Below are 16489 nucleotides of genomic sequence, written 5' to 3'. Positions count from 1 at the left end.
TCTTAACAATATCTTCTGAAGAACAGAATTTTTAAATTTTGATGAAGTACAATGGAGGGTGGTGATGGTTACACAAATTCTGTAAATTGCATCTCAGAAAAGAAACAGGTAGAAAGCCCCCTTGTACTTCTGTGAATTTCTGCCAGGCAAAGGGCTGTCCTCCACCAGGGAAATAGAGCTGGGAACTGGGAGGCGAGATGCAGCTTTGAGCAATTTAGACTAAAGCTGGCAGATTGTGCTTAAGTGACAAAGCCGCTGTCAAGCTGATGGGTGGGTGGGGCGGTGTGATGGGCTCCCTCGGGCTCCCCAGGCTCTGATTGCCCAGCTCGCCTTCTCAGGAGTTATCAGTGAGCAGGACTTCTTCCCAGGACCCCTCCTGGACACCCTTAGGGACAGTTTGGGAGGGATGCATATTTACAGAAGGAGGGGATAGGAGAGTTCTTTTTCTTCTTCTTTCTCTTTTTCTTTCTTCTTCTTCTTTTTAGTTTGGATTTGCAATTGCAAAGCTCTGGGATTTCTTTTCTTTGTTTGTTTTTATTATGGTAAGATCACTTAACATGAGATTTACCTTCTTAATAAATTTTTAAGTGCACAATACTATATTGTGCACACACACACACTGTCTCCTCCCCAGGCTTCTTTGAAGAGACAGAGTATCAGCATTCTGGGTCCAGCCAAGAGATAGAAATTAGATTAAACAGGGGGAATCTACTTCCAGTAGATTAAACAGGAGGAAGTTTACTATAAAGAATTGTTAAACTGTGTATGAGTAACTACAAGAAATGAAGAACCTCGATATGGCCTCCCAGGGCTGAGGGACAATACTCAGGGAAGGACAGGCTTGGAAGGGCTTCACACCTCCTTAGAGGGGAGAGCAGAGAAGTTTGGTTTGCCCAGGCTGGGGTGGCATTGTAACTCCTGGGCAAGTACAAACTTTTGGAGTGTAGGCCGGGGGCGGGGGTGTTGTCAGCAGGTGGTTTGAGCACACAGAGGAGGGGGGACCCCTCTGGACCACACGTGGTCCACATGGGAGACGTGCAGAGGGAATCAAGACACCAGCAGGCGCTGGAGGCGTCGGCACTGCTTTCTCTGTCAAAGGGCTCAGAAAGGTTATTATTGGAGGGTTCTGGTTCAGGCAGAGCTCCACCAGAAGTCCTCACACCCCCACTACTCACCATCGCCCTCCCCATCCCCTGCCCCAAGCCAGACTGCAAGGGAACCCTTTCCTCTTGCAATGCTTAACGACGCGCTCATTTTCAAGGAGAAAAGCTTAAAAGAGTTCGGGCACATTTCACGGAGCTTAGCTGGACGGTGCATTTGGAGCCCAGTGGCAGTACGTCGATAGGTGGCACAGTTAGCCTCTGTGGCTTTAATAACTCCAGTGACAGTGTGTGGGGGGGGTCTTTGGTCTTGCCTGGGAAGGAAGCGTCTGGCAGCCTGGATTTCTAGAAAGTGATGAAACCCAGTGTCTTCAGGCCGAGCTGTAGCTAATCCCCAAACAGGGTCTCCGGAGCTCCGGGGCCACGTGCGGTTTCTTTATGTTATCTTATTTCTCCCGTCACAGGGCAAACCCAGACCCAGACCCGGAGACCTGATTGAGATTTTTCGAATCGGCTATGAGCACTGGGCCATCTACGTGGAAGATGACTGCGTGGTCCATCTGGCAGCCCCGAGTAAGGGTGGATACTCTATTGACATATTGGTATTGATAGTGAAGTTAGCGGAGTAAGACGTGCATGAGCTCTTGTTTCTCAGCTGCTTCCCTTCATTAACAAGCACACACGCAACGCGTTCCCGGCCCTTAGTCGACTGGGTGACGGAGCTCGATCTCCGTCTGCCAAACATACCGAGTGTCCAGCGCCAAGGGAGAGGCAATGCACAAGGTGGCCCCGTGTTCGCTGAGCCTCCGTATCCTTCCTCTTATTTCGGAGGCTTCCCCAGGAGGGGTGCAGATGCCTCCGTGTTCCGATGGCCCCCAAATGCGGCTCCCGGCTTCCTGATGGCTTGGGCACGTCCTCCCTGGCTCATCTCCCTGCTCTTTCTGCCTGTCCCAGGCTGCTCCCGCCTCAGCGTGGACACAGCCTTCCTTTCATTGCTCAAGGTTGCCTAACACAAGGCTGAGATTCAACTGGTGGCTAGTTAAAATTTAGTGGAGATTTGATGGGAGAACGGGGTGATGGTAGAAGATAGAACAGGAGACACAGTGAGTCACAGGAGTCTCCTCATTCGAAGGGACTGGGAGGCGCTGGGAGAAGGGGAGGCTGGGGGACACCACTGCTTATGGTCTGATGCCTTTTCAATGTTGTATCCTGTGTGAGTACTGCCCACTCAGGATGACCCTGACAAAGGGCACTGAGACCAAAGGCCCTCACCCCCCGGGCTCCATCCTCCTCCTTGGGCTGCCCCCCCCCAGAGAAGGTAAAAAGTGCTCCATGTCACCTCCACATCCCCTAAGTCCAGGAGCCTCCCTCTTGTATAACCAAAGAGGTCGCTAACTCTTATGTCCCCACCCTCCCCATCAGATCTTTCTCTAAAAATGAATTCTGTTCCTGAAAGCTGAGTTGCCCGCTGCGAGCTTTCCTAAAATCGGCAGATATTCTTCAAGTACGTAAGAAGAGGACAAGGGACATTTCTTGTTCTCGGTCGACTTTTGCAGGGGAGGGTACACGCATTTGCCTATCCATATGGTCAGAGCAGAAAAACGGTCTTGGTTTTATATTACGACGGCCCTGGCTTTGGGCGGGTTCTTCACCCTCTCTGAACATCTGTCTCCTCTAGGGACTGAATATGACAATATAGTTCCTCTCAAATCGTTCTTTTTTCAAATCTGTGGAACCCTGTTTTTGAATCCCAATATCTGAGTGGGGAGAAAGGCAGTGTGGCTCTGGGCGGAAGCTGAGTGGGTGGCACCCAGGGCCCTGTCTGCGTGGCGTCCCCTGTGCCCAGCCGAGGCTGCAGAGGGAGGCAGGTCACAGAGCCCCATGCTAGCCCCGCAGCCAGGAGCGACGCTCACACGTAAGGGTGCTTAGCACACGTTTGTGAAAATTACTGAAGTCTGGTTAGGAAAGCAAGACTCAAGTCCTAGGACTTGGTCAGGTCCGTATACTACGAATGGAATCTGGGGTCCCACTGTAAGGTACTTCTAGAGTTTTATGAGGAAGATCGCTGACAATGGGGTGTGCGGTGCAGGGCAGAAGTCTCCTGGGAAAGGTGGTTCCGGGCAGCCACACACATCTGGGTGGTTCAGTCGGTTAAGCGTCTGCCTTTGGTTCAGGTCATGATCTCAGGGTCCTGGGATCGAGCCCGACATCGGGCTCCCTGCTCAGCAGGGAGCCTGCTTCTCCGTCTCCCTCTGTAGCTCCCCCTGCTTGTGCTCTCTCTGACACTCTCTCTCTCAAATAAATAAATAAATAAATAAATAAATAAATAAATCTTAAAAAGAAAACAAAAAAAGAAAGTGAAAAGACAAGCCACAGAATACAAAATGCATTTGCAAACACAGATCTGACACGGTTCTACTACACAGAATATGTAAAGAATTCTTACAATTCAATAATAAAGAGACAAATAACCCAATTTTTAAAACGGGAGAAGGATCTGAATAGAAATTTCTCCATAGCCAATAAGCACTTGAAAAGATGCTCAACATCATCGGTCATAAAAAAAAAAAAAAGGCTGAGAGGCAGGCTGATATCCAGGCGACAGGTGTCTTCCTGGGGGCAACTCACCCCATCCAGCTCCCCGTCCTCGGCCACGCCTTTGATAGAAGCTGACGCCGAGGCCTCGGAGGCAAGCAGCTGGACCCACATCTTAGAGCGAGCCAGGGCTCTGCCCCGCTGTCCCTCGCAGCTTTCCAGCCTCTGCTCATCTTGGGCTCTAGGTGAGGAATTCGAGGCCGGCAGCATCACTTCCGTCTTCAGCAACCGCGCCGTCGTGAAGTACAGTCGTCTGGAGGACGTGCTGCACGGCTGCTCCTGGAAGGTCAACAACAAGCTGGACGGGACGTACCTGCCGCTGCCCGTGGACCAGATCCTCCAGCGCACAAAAGAGATGGTCAACAAGATAGTGCAGTACAGCCTGATCGAGGGGAACTGTGAGCACTTTGTCAATGGCCTCAGATACGGTGTGCCCAGGAGCCAGCAGGTAGGGCGCCTTTTGCTGGGACGGTGGCTTCTGGCTGAGCCGTCTTGGGGCTCGTCATCGCATCAGTGATCAGAACGGTGGTCAGTGGTTTCATGCTCTTTGTGGTGCTGGTGGGCTTCCACTTCGGCAGGACCCGACGGGTCTATTAGGCCATGGAGGAGCGCAAAGGCTCCGGGCTGCAGAGCTAGGACCCTGGGGGTCCCGGCTTGGCCATGGGTGTCCTTGGTCAGACCGTTTTATTTCTGAGCTGTTTGTTCTCTTACAAAACAGGGATAAAGTGAGGTTTTCAGCTACCTCTGGCCCACAGACATGTTTTGCTTGGACAAATAGTGTTGTTTTTTTTAATTTGTATTACTTGCCAACATTTAAAAACATAGAAATTTTATGTAGAAAGATCTGGATTGACAGCCTTTCTAGAACAACTCATTGATCAGGCCATCAGGCCCCTGTTCCTGTTTGCTGACACCCCGTGGGGCCGAGCAGTGGCTGCTTCTTTAGATGGGGCATGTGCGGGTTGGCGTGCCACTTGCTAGCCTCGCCCACTTTACCTGCCTGGTCCGGGCTGCATTCGGGCTCGTGACCCCCCACCACCCAGGGCGGGGATAACCCGGTGAGGCACAGTCCGTGTGTTCGAGAGCTTTGGACAATAGCTCTAAATACGTGTGACGACTTGAGCAGCCCTCATTCCTATTTGATCCTTACTAAAACCCCATGAGAGGAGGGGGGGTGTATTTATTATCCCCTTTTTAATAGATTGAGAAATGATGAATTAAAGGAGGAACATCATTTTTCTGCTTTTTTTCTGTGGTTCTTATGTTCTCTGGGGTCGCTGGGCTCAAATCCCAATGCTGGTCTCTCTGCTATTGCCGAGTGGGTGCGAACAGGTCACGCACCCCTCCCCCTCCACTCTCTGCACCTTCCTCCTTTATATTCTGTCCTCTCCCGGCCTGTCCTCCATTCTGCGGAGGCCTGGCTCCAGTGCGGGAGGCTTGGAGGCTCTGGTGTAAGGGCTTTCCCATCCCACGAGCATTTGTACATGACAAGAGGCCCCAGGGACCAAATGGATGATAAGGGGCCTTCTACGGAGGAGACACGAATTCCTACCGTGACTTTGTCCAAGTGAGTTCTCCTCCTTGGCTCTCAGATTCCCTGTGTGTAGAGTGACGACCTCAGTGGCTGAGCCGCTCCGAGGTCCTTTGCCTCTGAGCCCTACAGGAGAGGCAGACACCTGGCCTGAGGGAGGAAGGGGGCGAGGAGCTATGGATGCCCCCGGGGGGACAGGGAGTGCATCTGCCTGGGATGTCCCTCTCGGGCCATCCTGACTTCTCTAGGTCCCTTGCAGCTCTAGGATCTTTGGTAATGGAGGCTAGCACAGGTGGCTTCCTCCTCCAGGCAGGCCGGTTGCTGAAGGGGAGTGGTGCGGTAGGGGCAGGGCAGGGCACAAGCCTGGGGTCACCCCTGAGAGTCCTGTGAACCGGTCTGCTTTGCAGGTAGAGCACGTGCTGATGGAAGGCGCCAAGGCTGCGGGCGCGGTCATCTCCGCCGTCGTGGAGAGCATAAGGCCCAAGCCCGTAACTGCCTGAAGGCTCTCGGACTCCCAGCGGAGGAAGAAATGCTGCCATCCGCAAGGACCATGTGCCTCCTTGCCTCCCCTTGCCTTCTCTCTCCATAGCCTGACTCGAGAAAACTGTGAGCTTCTGGAAGAATCTAGAATGTATCCAATTACCCCTCCAGAAATACATCCAATATATGTGATCACAGATCCGTGGACTCTCGGGGTGAGAAGAAGCGAATATTTATTAGTACGTAACCGTGAGAGGCCAGGCACCGTGCTAGGCCTTTGGCAGGCTCGTTATCTCCCTCCCTGTGGGAAGGGCCTTGCTCGTTTCTCAGGCTGACTCTGGTCTGTGATGTTTGAATCCCACCTAAGCCATCCGGGAAACCTCTGCTGGGACATTCCCAGGAACGGAGAGCTCTTTTTCAGAAGTTCTTGTTCTTGAACTCGAATGTCTCCGGGTTTTTTGCATTTGCGCGAACCCTGCTCTTTCTGACCCGCAGCGCTGTGCAGGGGAGGAGACTTGACGGAAACTCAGTACTTGCTATTCAAGGCCATCTGGGCTTAATCCAAAATCCCAAATCCCACGCCGGCCTCACTCCTTGTTGCTTAACACCCTCTGCTTTAAAGTATAATCAACATTTACTTGGCTTTTCTACCTTAGAATCATCAGAAGATTTGAAACTGGTATTTTCACTGATTTCAGACGAGTATTTAAAATAATTTCCTCAGTGGACTTCTGTGCTCATGAGGGAGAGGAAGGAGCGATTTTTGGGTGTTGACCGCTGTTGGCCTGACGGCAGATCTAGAATTATGACCAGGGATGGTTGGTGCCCGTTGAGAGCTGAAGGCATCTGGGAAGGGACTCTCAGAATGGCTAGGAACCGGGGCGCCTGGGTGGCTCAGTCGTTAAGCGTCTGCCGTCAGCTCAGGTCATGATCTCGGGGTCCTGGGATCGAGCCCCACGTCGGGCTCCCTGCTATGCGGGGAGTCTGCTTCTCCCTCTCCTTCTGCTGCCCCCCCCACTTGTGCGTGCGCGCTCTCTCTCTGTCAAATAAACAAGTAAAATCTTGAAAAAAAAAAAAAAAAAGAATGGCTAGGAACAAGCACAGGATGGAGAGCCCAGAGCATTTCACACGAGATCTGTTAGGATCGCCCATGAGCCTTTCTCCTATTTGGACAAAGCAGACCCGCAGTGAAACTCTTCCATTACCACCACCCCCCATTCTTTTCTTAGCATCTGAACTTGGCTGCATCCTCCTATTCTCTAGGCGCTGGAGTCTGGGTGTGTGTCTCTGTCTTCCATCTGCCCTTCCAATTGGCCTCTCTCTCTGCTTTGCATGGCTATTCCGGGGGGTTGGTAGGCAGAGCATATGCCCTTATTTCTGTGGATCGTGATGAGGATAAATCCCTTATTACCCTGAGTCCCTCCAATCATCTCCTCCCCGCCCCCCAGAATCCGCTGAGTTCCCGATGCCACTTCCTTCAGCTCCTCCTTTGTTATGGTCCAGGTGGAGACTTCTTTGGAAGTAGAACCCAACCACCAGGAATGTATGTTTTATAAAGTATGTTCCTCTTAGTTTTTTTTTTTTTTTAAGATTTCATTCATTTATTTGACAAAGAGAGACAGTCAGCGAGAGAGGGAACACAAGCAGGGGGAGTGGGAGAGGAAGAAGCAGGCTCCCAGCGGAGGAGCCTGATGTGGGGCTCGATCCTGGAACGCCAGGATCACGCCCTGAGCCGAAGGCAGACGCTTAACGACTGAGCCACCCAGGCGCCCCGTTCCTCTTAGTTTTGAATTAACTTGGTCATGTATCCGTGAACGTTTTGATTCTGAAGGTGACTCTGACCTCCCAGACCATAGCAATCATTAATCCAAGAAACCGGATGTTGCTTGATTTACAAGCAGTCAACTCCCCCACGACAGAGAGTGTTCAGTAACCTCTACACTAAGGGCTCACCCATCTCTCGCTTAGTCACTTCTGTGGCTCCTTTCGGTTTGCACCCCGTGGGGCCAAGGGCCTCAGGTGCCTCTCAGGGTTTACGTTCTTTCATTCATCCAACAAACATTTTTGAGCGTCTACCACGTGCCACGCCCTGGCTCTCCCCGCCTTGGCCTGAACCCAGGAGCAGCGCTCAGGGACAGCAGCGAGAAGCCGAGTCGGTTGGAGGGACATGAGACAGTGGAGCACGGGGCGGAGACCACCTGCCGGACAGCCATCTTCTGCCTCCCAGCTGCCCAAGAAGCCTCGAGCTCTGGAACGCACACCCTATACTTGGCAGGTGGGGGGTGGGGGCGCGGGGAAAGAGGGTTTCTGAAAGTGCTGTTTACAAACCTGGAGCAGTTTCTGCCTTCTAGGGTCAAAAGTGAGATCTCTGCTTTGCGTGGAACCACTCAGGTGAACCTTTCCAGTCGTGTAGCTGTGAGGCTTACACCTGCCGTTCCGGGAGATCCTAAGGGAAAGTCATAGGAATGCAAATGTTGCTGAGACATTACACACGGATCTCTTGTTCGTGTGCTTTTTTTTTTTAGTGTTCCTTTTCCCTTTGGGGGGTGGGCGAGTGGGGTCAGTGATGGGGTTGGTTCCCTGGGCACATCCGGGGAAAGACAGGGAACTTGACCATGCTGGGTTGCTTCGCGGTAGGGGGCCCAGTAGTCGTGACACATGAGCCAGCAGGGCCCGCGTGCTTTCTGGGTGTTTTGCCTACGGATGGAAAGGCTGACTTCGGGAAACACTGAATTCGCTCTGCAGACAGTATTACGATGGTAAAGGGATCTGGTTTCTCCGGCTGGGAGTGGGAGATAGGGAGCGGAAACCATGTCAGTCAGGAAAACGTGCCAACTGAGTAAAAGGATGAAGCAGCAGGCCAGAGGCTGGGAGGAGACAGGGACAGAGGGGAGTCCCCGGCGACGTCAACAGTAGAGATAAGCTGCTCCCCAGTGTCTGCCCAATGCCCACCATCACCTTTTGTTATTCTCAAGCCCTGATTTGAGAAGGGGGATGAAGGGCCAGGGGACCAATAGCACCCAAGAGAGCGACTGCTACAGAGACAAGAGGCCCAGGGACCACTGGAGGGGGCCCGTCAGGGGGGGTTCCAGGTCGATGCCCTTGGGAAAACCTTGGGAGGGAACTGGGTCTCCTGCAGTCACGCAGGAGGGGAGCTTGGTCAAAAAGTGAGAGTCTATTATTATTTTTTATGGAAATGTATGTATTTTTAATTTAAAATTCTTTTTTTAGTTCAAGTATAATTAACATACAGCCTTATAGTCATTTCAGGTGTACAATATAATGACTCAGCAATTCTATAGACGACTCAGTGCTCGTCACTGTAAGTGCTCTCCTTAGTCCCCTTCACCTATTTCACCCATCCCCCCTCCCACCTCCGCTCTGGTAACCACCAGTTTGTTCTCTGTAGTTAAGAGTCTGGCTTTTGTTTCTCTCTCTTTTTTTTTTCCTTTGTTTTGTTTCTTATATTTCACCTATGAGTGAAATCATGTGGTATTTGTCTTTCTCTGTCTGACTTATTTCACTTAGCATAATACCCTCTTGATCCTTCCATGTTGTTGCAAATGGCAGGATTTCATTCTTTTTTATGGATAAGTAGTATTCCATTATATATATATGTCACATCTTCTTTATCCATTCGTCTATGAATGGACACTTGGGCTGCTTCCATAATCTGGCTATTGTAAATACTGCTGCAATAAATATAGGGGTACATGTGTCCTTTTTTTTTTTTTTTGAGAGAGAGAGAGAGAGAGTGCAAGTGGGGGGTAGGACAGAGGGAGAGAGAATTTTAAGCAAGCTCCATGCTGAGTGCAGGGCTCCATCTCCTGACCCTGAGATCATGACCTGATCCAAAATCAAGAGTCAGACTTGGGTTGCCTTTGGCTCAAGAGTCAGTTAAGTGTCTGCCTTTGGCTCAGGTCATGATCCCAGGGTCCTGGGATTGAGCCCTACATAGGGCTCCCTGTTCAGTGAGGAGCCTGCTTCTCCCTCTCCCTCTGTTCCTCCCCCGACTTGTGCACTCTCTCGCTCTGCACTCTCTCTCTCTCAAATTAAAAAAAAAAGTCAGGCACTTAACTGACTGAGTCACCGAGGTGCCCCACATGTATCCCTTTGAATTAGTGTGTTGGGGTTTTGGGAGGGTAAATACCCAGTAGTTGAATTACTGGATGATATGGCAATTCTATTTTTAATTTTTTAATGAAGTTTTAAAATTTTAATTCCAGTATAGACGACATACAGTGTTATATTAGTTTCAGGTGTACAATATAGTGAGTCAACGATTCTATACACGACTCGGTGCTCACAATGATAAGTGCAATCCTTGATCCCCATCCCCCCCCACCCAGCTCCCCTCTGGTGACCACCAGTTTGTTCTCCACGGTTAAGGGTCTCTTTCTTGGTTTGTCTCTCTCTCTTCCCTTTGCTCATTTGTTTTGTTTCTTAAATTCCACATATGCGTGAAATCCTATGGTATCTGTCGTTCTCTGACAGACTTATTTCACTTAACGGTAATCCTCTCTACTTCCATCCCTGTCGTTGCAAATGGTAAGATTTCATTCTTTTTTACGGCTTATTTTTAAAAATTTTCGAGGACCCTCCATCCTGTCTTCCACAGTGGCCACACCAGCTGGCATTTCCGCCAACAGGGCACGAGGGCTCCAAAAAAGAAAGATTTTCGAGGGAAGTCTGGCTTTCGAATCTGTGGGACTCGGGTGTCATGCCGCACAGGGTCCGGCCCAACGTAAGGGCAGGGGGAACTGAACGCACTAACTCCTGATGGTCAGAGACCATCCTGATGCCTTTCCTACCGTCACTTTAGCAAAACAATAAAAGGTCATGCAAACTCGGGGAAGGCTCTGTGAGCCATTTAAGGTTCTGTTCTCTCGAACTGTCTGTTCCCAGCGCTGTTGAAGCCATCTGTCACACAACTGTTTGTGGACACCACGGCTGCTTCCTGGCACAGAGGAAGTGGTTTGGGTTTGATTTTGGGGGTTTTTTTGTTTTTGTTTTTTGCTTGATTATGGTGGCTTTTTTTTTTTTTTAATCTTTTGGTGACTCAAATTATTCAGTTTGCTCGGTTAAATGTAAAAGATTAATTTTTATGTTTGCTTTCAGACAGTTTGCTTAAAGTTCAACCCCAAAGGTAAAGCATATCTGAGGCTGTAGCCGCGTGGGGGATGCTTTGTGAATGACTACATCCGGGTACTTCTGCTTCTGCTTCAAAAGAAAGGCTTTCGAGAAAATCAGCAGAGGCCACAACAGGCTTCCTTCACCCTGGCCTGAACCCACAAGCAAGGGGTCAGGGGGGCAGTGAGGAGTTCTGAGTCAGAAAGACAAGGCTCCTGAGGCTCCCATGTCACAGCCGCAGAGCCCTCTCTCCAGGGATGATGTCATCGAGCCGCCAGGGTCTACGCGGGATAAAACTGGAGCAGCTCTGGGCGAGGCGGGGCCCAGAGCTCCGCGCAGGCAGCAGGGGGTGGCGGTGGAGGGCTGCGTGTGCTGCAAGAGAAGCCTCTCAGACGTGCTCTGCCGACCGTTGATAAAAATGCAATACCAAGACGAACGACAATAATAATAGTGACATTCACGGAGCGTGCATGCCGTTCTAGGCACTGTTTTAAACGCTTTAGAACCTCCCTTGACCCCATGCTGCATGCGTTTCTTACCTTCCCTGCAGACTCTGTGGCCACTGAAACAGCTTCCCCCGCTCGATCCGCCTGATTCAGGGCTTTAAGTGGGTAAATGTTGATAGCAGTAATGTCTCCGCTTGGCGAAATAAGGACATTGAGGTCAAGAGCTGCTTTATTTAATTTATTTTTTAAAGAGCTGCTTGGTAATGAACCCAGAGATAACTAGGGGAAGAGAGTGCGTAAGGCCCAAAGATGCATAATGAGGACAATGTGCAGGGTCAAGGATCGCTTCATCCGCGGGGCCCACCAAGCAGAGGCGGAGTCCGCACGTCATCCTAACAGCAGACCGGACCTCGGCTGGTAGGTGGGCAGGAGTAGAGATGAGTGGGGAGGATGAACTTTTGCAGCTGCTCTGTGCCGCTTTCGGCTGGAGGCGCTCTGCTGTGTTTACCCACGTGCAGTAACGACTCACAGGGCTGAAGCAACAAGGTGTGTCCTCTTTACAGGAGGTGGAGAAAAACTCCGTCTGGGGAGGGACGAGGGAGTCACAGGACATCAGAATCTCTTTGGTACGAATCAGTCCTTCAGGATTGATGTGACGGAGAGCATCAGCTCGAAGAGACTCTGCAAGGCAGGGCTCAGGACGGGTGGGGAGGGGGAGGCTCAGCCAGCCTCGTCCCTCAAGAACATACACCCACACTCCACGCCCGAGGACCCTGGCAGATACATAATATTAAGAAAAGTGCAGAGAGATGCATATATATCGTAATTGATCCGTCATCCTCCAAATATGGGGAAATAATCTGGGAGAGGCTTCTCGAAGTCTTTTTCTCTAGATATTCCCAGAGTTGCAAGTAGACCTGTCTTAGGGCTTTCTTGGTTGCCAAGGATGGAAAATTCAACAAAATAACATAAGCAAAGCGAGGAATTCTGGTTTAAGTGACTGTCAAATCCCGGAGCAGATGAGGACAGCTCGATTTAGGGCTTCATGACATTGGCTTTAAAATAACGTAATGGGCCAGTTCTCCAGAACCATGTGATTATTGCGGATTAGGAAGTGAAGGACTCAGGTAACCAGAAAGAGCAAACGACTACAGTACACCGTCTGATCTTAGATGCTTGCTTGCTTTCTTCTGATAGGACCCAGAACGTGCTCTGATGCCCCAAAGCTGATCTGTCCATCCAGACTCACGGCTGGTCTTCCTTAGAGAAGCTTCATATGTAGCAAGACACGGGTAGTGCCTGTTAACAGATTTCCCCCTTAGGTTATTCCATAGAAAATGTGTATTTGAGGGTTTACAGTTTTTGTGGCTTCCGTTCAATGCCACGTTGTAGAGTGTCTACTGTTGCAGATCAGGCTCCCTGGGATGCAGACTCTGAGACAGAGGTTTGCCTGCAGGAAGTTCGCTGGGGGAGAACGAAGCAGCAGGACTAGGCGGAGAGATCCCAGCCACGATGCGGTCACAGCAAAACTCGGGAGCTTCGATGGCCCCGCAGGGCTGTCCTGCAGTGAGGCCAAAGGGGCTGTCCTTTAATAGGGGGCCCCTCTATTTATTGGCTTGCGGTTGCAGACTGTCAAGAACCAGGGTTGACGCTCCCAGAGAGGGTCTCAGGTGGGAGCTGCCAGCGGTCAACTCTCCTAGCAGGTGGGAAAATGGGAAATTCATCCTTCAGTCCTGAAGACCGTGGGGAGTGGACAGGACACCACACATGGAGGCCACCCATGGCAGTTTCTACCACACTTAACATTTTCTGGGAGCCCTGATGGTTTCTGGGGAGTCAACGATAAAGAGACCCCCGAGAAGTTCGGCGAGTGGAGGAGATGCCCACGGGACAAGAGACCGCCGTATTGCCCGCCCTCCGCATATGCTGTCAATGCGATTCTGTTGGCAAATACGAAAACGATTTCTGTTTTGGGGGTGTTTGGAGTTTACTCAACACCGGTGTCAGAGTCGCAGATGAGACTTCCTTTAAAGCCAAGTAACTAGGCTGTGCGAAAATGTAACTTCGAAAAAATAGAACTTTCCGTCTGTTTAGATTCCCAGTGCTGCCTGAGGGCAGACAGGATCGGCCCTCAGTCATTTCAGGTTTAAACCTAGCCATTTCCCCGTATTTTCTTTCTTTTGCCCACGGATGATACCTAAGTGACACGGAAGAGGGTGGAGTCCGGTCTGTTTCCTCTCCCCCATTGCTTGCATCTGCCAAGGATGAACTCTTCCTGCCGCGTGCGACTGTCGCGTGCACCTTGCGGAAGAACCTATGGTTCGTTCATTTCCCACAGGTGCAGTTTACACCACTTTCCACTAGGGGGCACCCTCCTCAAGACGCTGAAACTCCTTCCATCACTTCTCAGCTCCCGCTGTTCTCCTGGCCTATCCGCGGCTGCCATCGGAGGAGACTTGGGTCTCTCATCACACCCTTCCTGGGGTGCAGCCGTCCATATTCTGCTGCTTCCTTACCTTTGTGGCAGGGGAACATCTGGAGTGCTGTCAAGAGACAAACGTTTTCCCTGGGAGTTGTGCGCGAGTTCTACTCTCAGTTCACCTATTTTGGGGGAGAGGGGGGGACAGGATCTAGCATATTTGTCACAGGGAATAGGTCATATTTTAAGCCCTTCGCCCTCTATATGGCAAAATTATTTTCAGTAATAACCATGAAATAAGCAAATAATATTCATAGCCAGAATAGATAGTGAAAATTTTTTTCATTGAATTTTGAATATATAACCAAGCAAGTAAAACAATTGAATAAAATAAAACAACTGCTACAAAGTACCACTAATACAGTGCATCTCCTTACACCTTTGCTCAATAGTTTTTATTCAACCTTGTAGTTTGAACTTGATTCTTTGGTTATACCCCGATATATTTTATGTAAATAATTGTCCAGTAAGTAAATTAGAACAAAACCCACACACGACAAAGCGGAAACATCAGCAAAAGGTACAATAGAAGGAACCACTGTTGTGCCGCTTATGTAATTTTGTTTTCGTAATTTGTTCTTTAGTTTTAAAAGAGTTAAGCACTTAAAAAATGTGAGTTCCAACTGGAAAATATGATTCAAATTCAGTAAAAACTTTCATTGCATAAAATGAAATGTTCACCTGCCAAACAAAAACGTGACATCTCACAGTTGGCATTGTTGCACTGGTGTAAATTTTAAACACAGATAAGACTCCAGGCGGCCACAGAAAAATGACGTAATTTAAGTAGTTCAAGTTCAAGTTCGTTATTTTTCCAATCACTATGCTTTCATCATTTATTTGAACCCACTATGGAAAGGCAGGAACATGTCGTGCCACAGGGACTGAAGACAGGCTAGTGCCCAAAGTGAGCTGGTATGATTCTGAATCCTCAAGAACTCCTTGAAAGGGATGAGTGTGAGTCCAGGTACCTGTAATCAACCGTAGGGCAGTCAGAGCCCGAGTCAGTGCCCATGCGGATACAGTACCAAGTGGTAAGTAACAAAACTGATGTCTTATTAAAACTTAGCAGTACTCACCTCAATTGTTTAGAACTTGGACTGACAGGGGCGCCTGGGTGCCTCAATCGTTAAGCGTCTGCCTTCAGCTCAGGGCCTGTCCCAGGGTCCTGGGATCGAGACCTGCATGGGGCTCCTTGCTCCACTGGGAGCCTGCTTCTCCCTCTCCCACTCCCCCTGCTTGTGTTCCCTCTCTCGCTGGCTGTCTCTATCTCTGTCGAATAAATAAATAAATAAATCTTTAAAAAAAAAAAGAAAGAAAGAAAGAAAAACTTGGACTGACAAAGTATTTTTTGGGTGGGTAGGAAGAGTTTATCACTTATTGTTTGTTTGTTTACTTATTTTTTATTATGTTATGTTAGTCACCATACAGTACATCATTAGTTTTTGATGTCGTGTTTCATGATTCTTGTTTGCGTATAACACCCAGTGCACCATGCAATACGTGCCCTCCTTACTACCCATCACCGGGCTAGCCCATCCCCCCACCCCCCTCCCCTCTGAAACCCTCAGTTTGTTTCCTGGAGTCCATAGTCTCTCGTGGTTCATCCCCCCTTCTGTTTACCCCCCCTTCATTCTTCCCTTCCTTCTCCTACCGATCTTCCTGCTATTATATTATTTAAAATTGCTGAAGCATGGTGATCATAAAACAGAGACTGACTTGGTAAGTTTTGTTGATTGCTTTCAAATGCTCTCCATGAATGCACCTCTTTATACCCTTGACTTCCTGATAAGTGGGACAGATCATTCTATTTTGGATGGTGGGGCGTGAACTCTGATCAGAGTTCTGGGTGAGCTCCGACTCTGCTGTTGCTTCCTCTCAGTCCTTCCCCAGCTCAGAAGGACTTCAGCTAGTCTTTGGGTTGAAGGGATGGCCTGGAGGACAGGACTAGCTAATATTTGGACAAAGATTTCCCAACCCAAAGTAAATAATTTGCTGATTTATTTTAACATGTTCCCTCCCATGACATGATAACTCATGTCTGATTTAATGACTCATTTCTAGCTGCTTGACCTGAAAAGAAAGGCCTTAGGTAGGATGATCATAAAAGCAAAACTGAGACACTTTTGGTAGTAAAGGGGGACCCTGGATAATTATACCAGGATAACAAGTGTGAGCTGGACAAAGCAGGATGTACAATCAGTCTAGTGCATACGTGAAGAAGTTAAATGAAGGGTGGTGTGAGTGTGTGTGTGTGTGTGTGTGTGTGTGTAGAAAAGATAAAACATGAGTTATTACTTAAAATTATTGTTTTGCATAAAAATATAACATATAACACTGCTAAATACCCCAGGCCTTTTAAATACATTTTTGAAGATATAGTTCTAGCATTCCATGTATTATTTTATTTTTTTTATTTTAAAAAAGATTATTTATTTGAGAGAGAGAGAGTACAACGGGGAGGGACAGAGGGAGAGGGAGAGAGAATCTCAAGCAGACTCCTTGCTGATTGTGGAGCCTGATGCAGGGCTCAATCCCACCACCCTGAGATCATGACCTGAGCTAAAATCAAGAGTTGGTCACTTAACTGACTGAACCACCCAGACTCCCCTTAAAGTCTTTATCTAGTAAGATCATCTTCTGAGCTTCCTTAGGGATGGTTTTTGTTGGTTTATATTATTCCTTTGAATGGGTCATACTTTCCTGTTTCTTTGCGTCTCTTGTAATT

The 16489-nt window shown here is 49.2% G+C and overlaps 1 protein-coding gene across 1 annotated transcript; it reads left to right on the top strand.

Annotated features, from left to right (window-relative positions):
- Window positions 1–1462: 1462 nt before the first annotated feature.
- Window positions 1463–6067, top strand: PLAAT5 (phospholipase A and acyltransferase 5; the record flags this gene model as incomplete). The annotated part of the gene is made up of 3 exons (XM_008707578.2): window positions 1463–1673; window positions 3881–4143; window positions 5634–6067. Coding segments are annotated over 3 exons (567 nt in total), but the record flags the coding sequence as incomplete, so codon positions are not given.
- Window positions 6068–16489: the final 10422 nt, after the last annotated feature.

This window comes from Ursus maritimus, unplaced genomic scaffold (assembly GCF_017311325.1).
Source record: "Ursus maritimus isolate PB19 unplaced genomic scaffold, ASM1731132v1 scaffold_23, whole genome shotgun sequence".
Lineage (NCBI taxonomy): Eukaryota > Metazoa > Chordata > Mammalia > Carnivora > Ursidae > Ursus > Ursus maritimus.
This window is presented reverse-complemented; position numbering and strand designations above follow the sequence as displayed.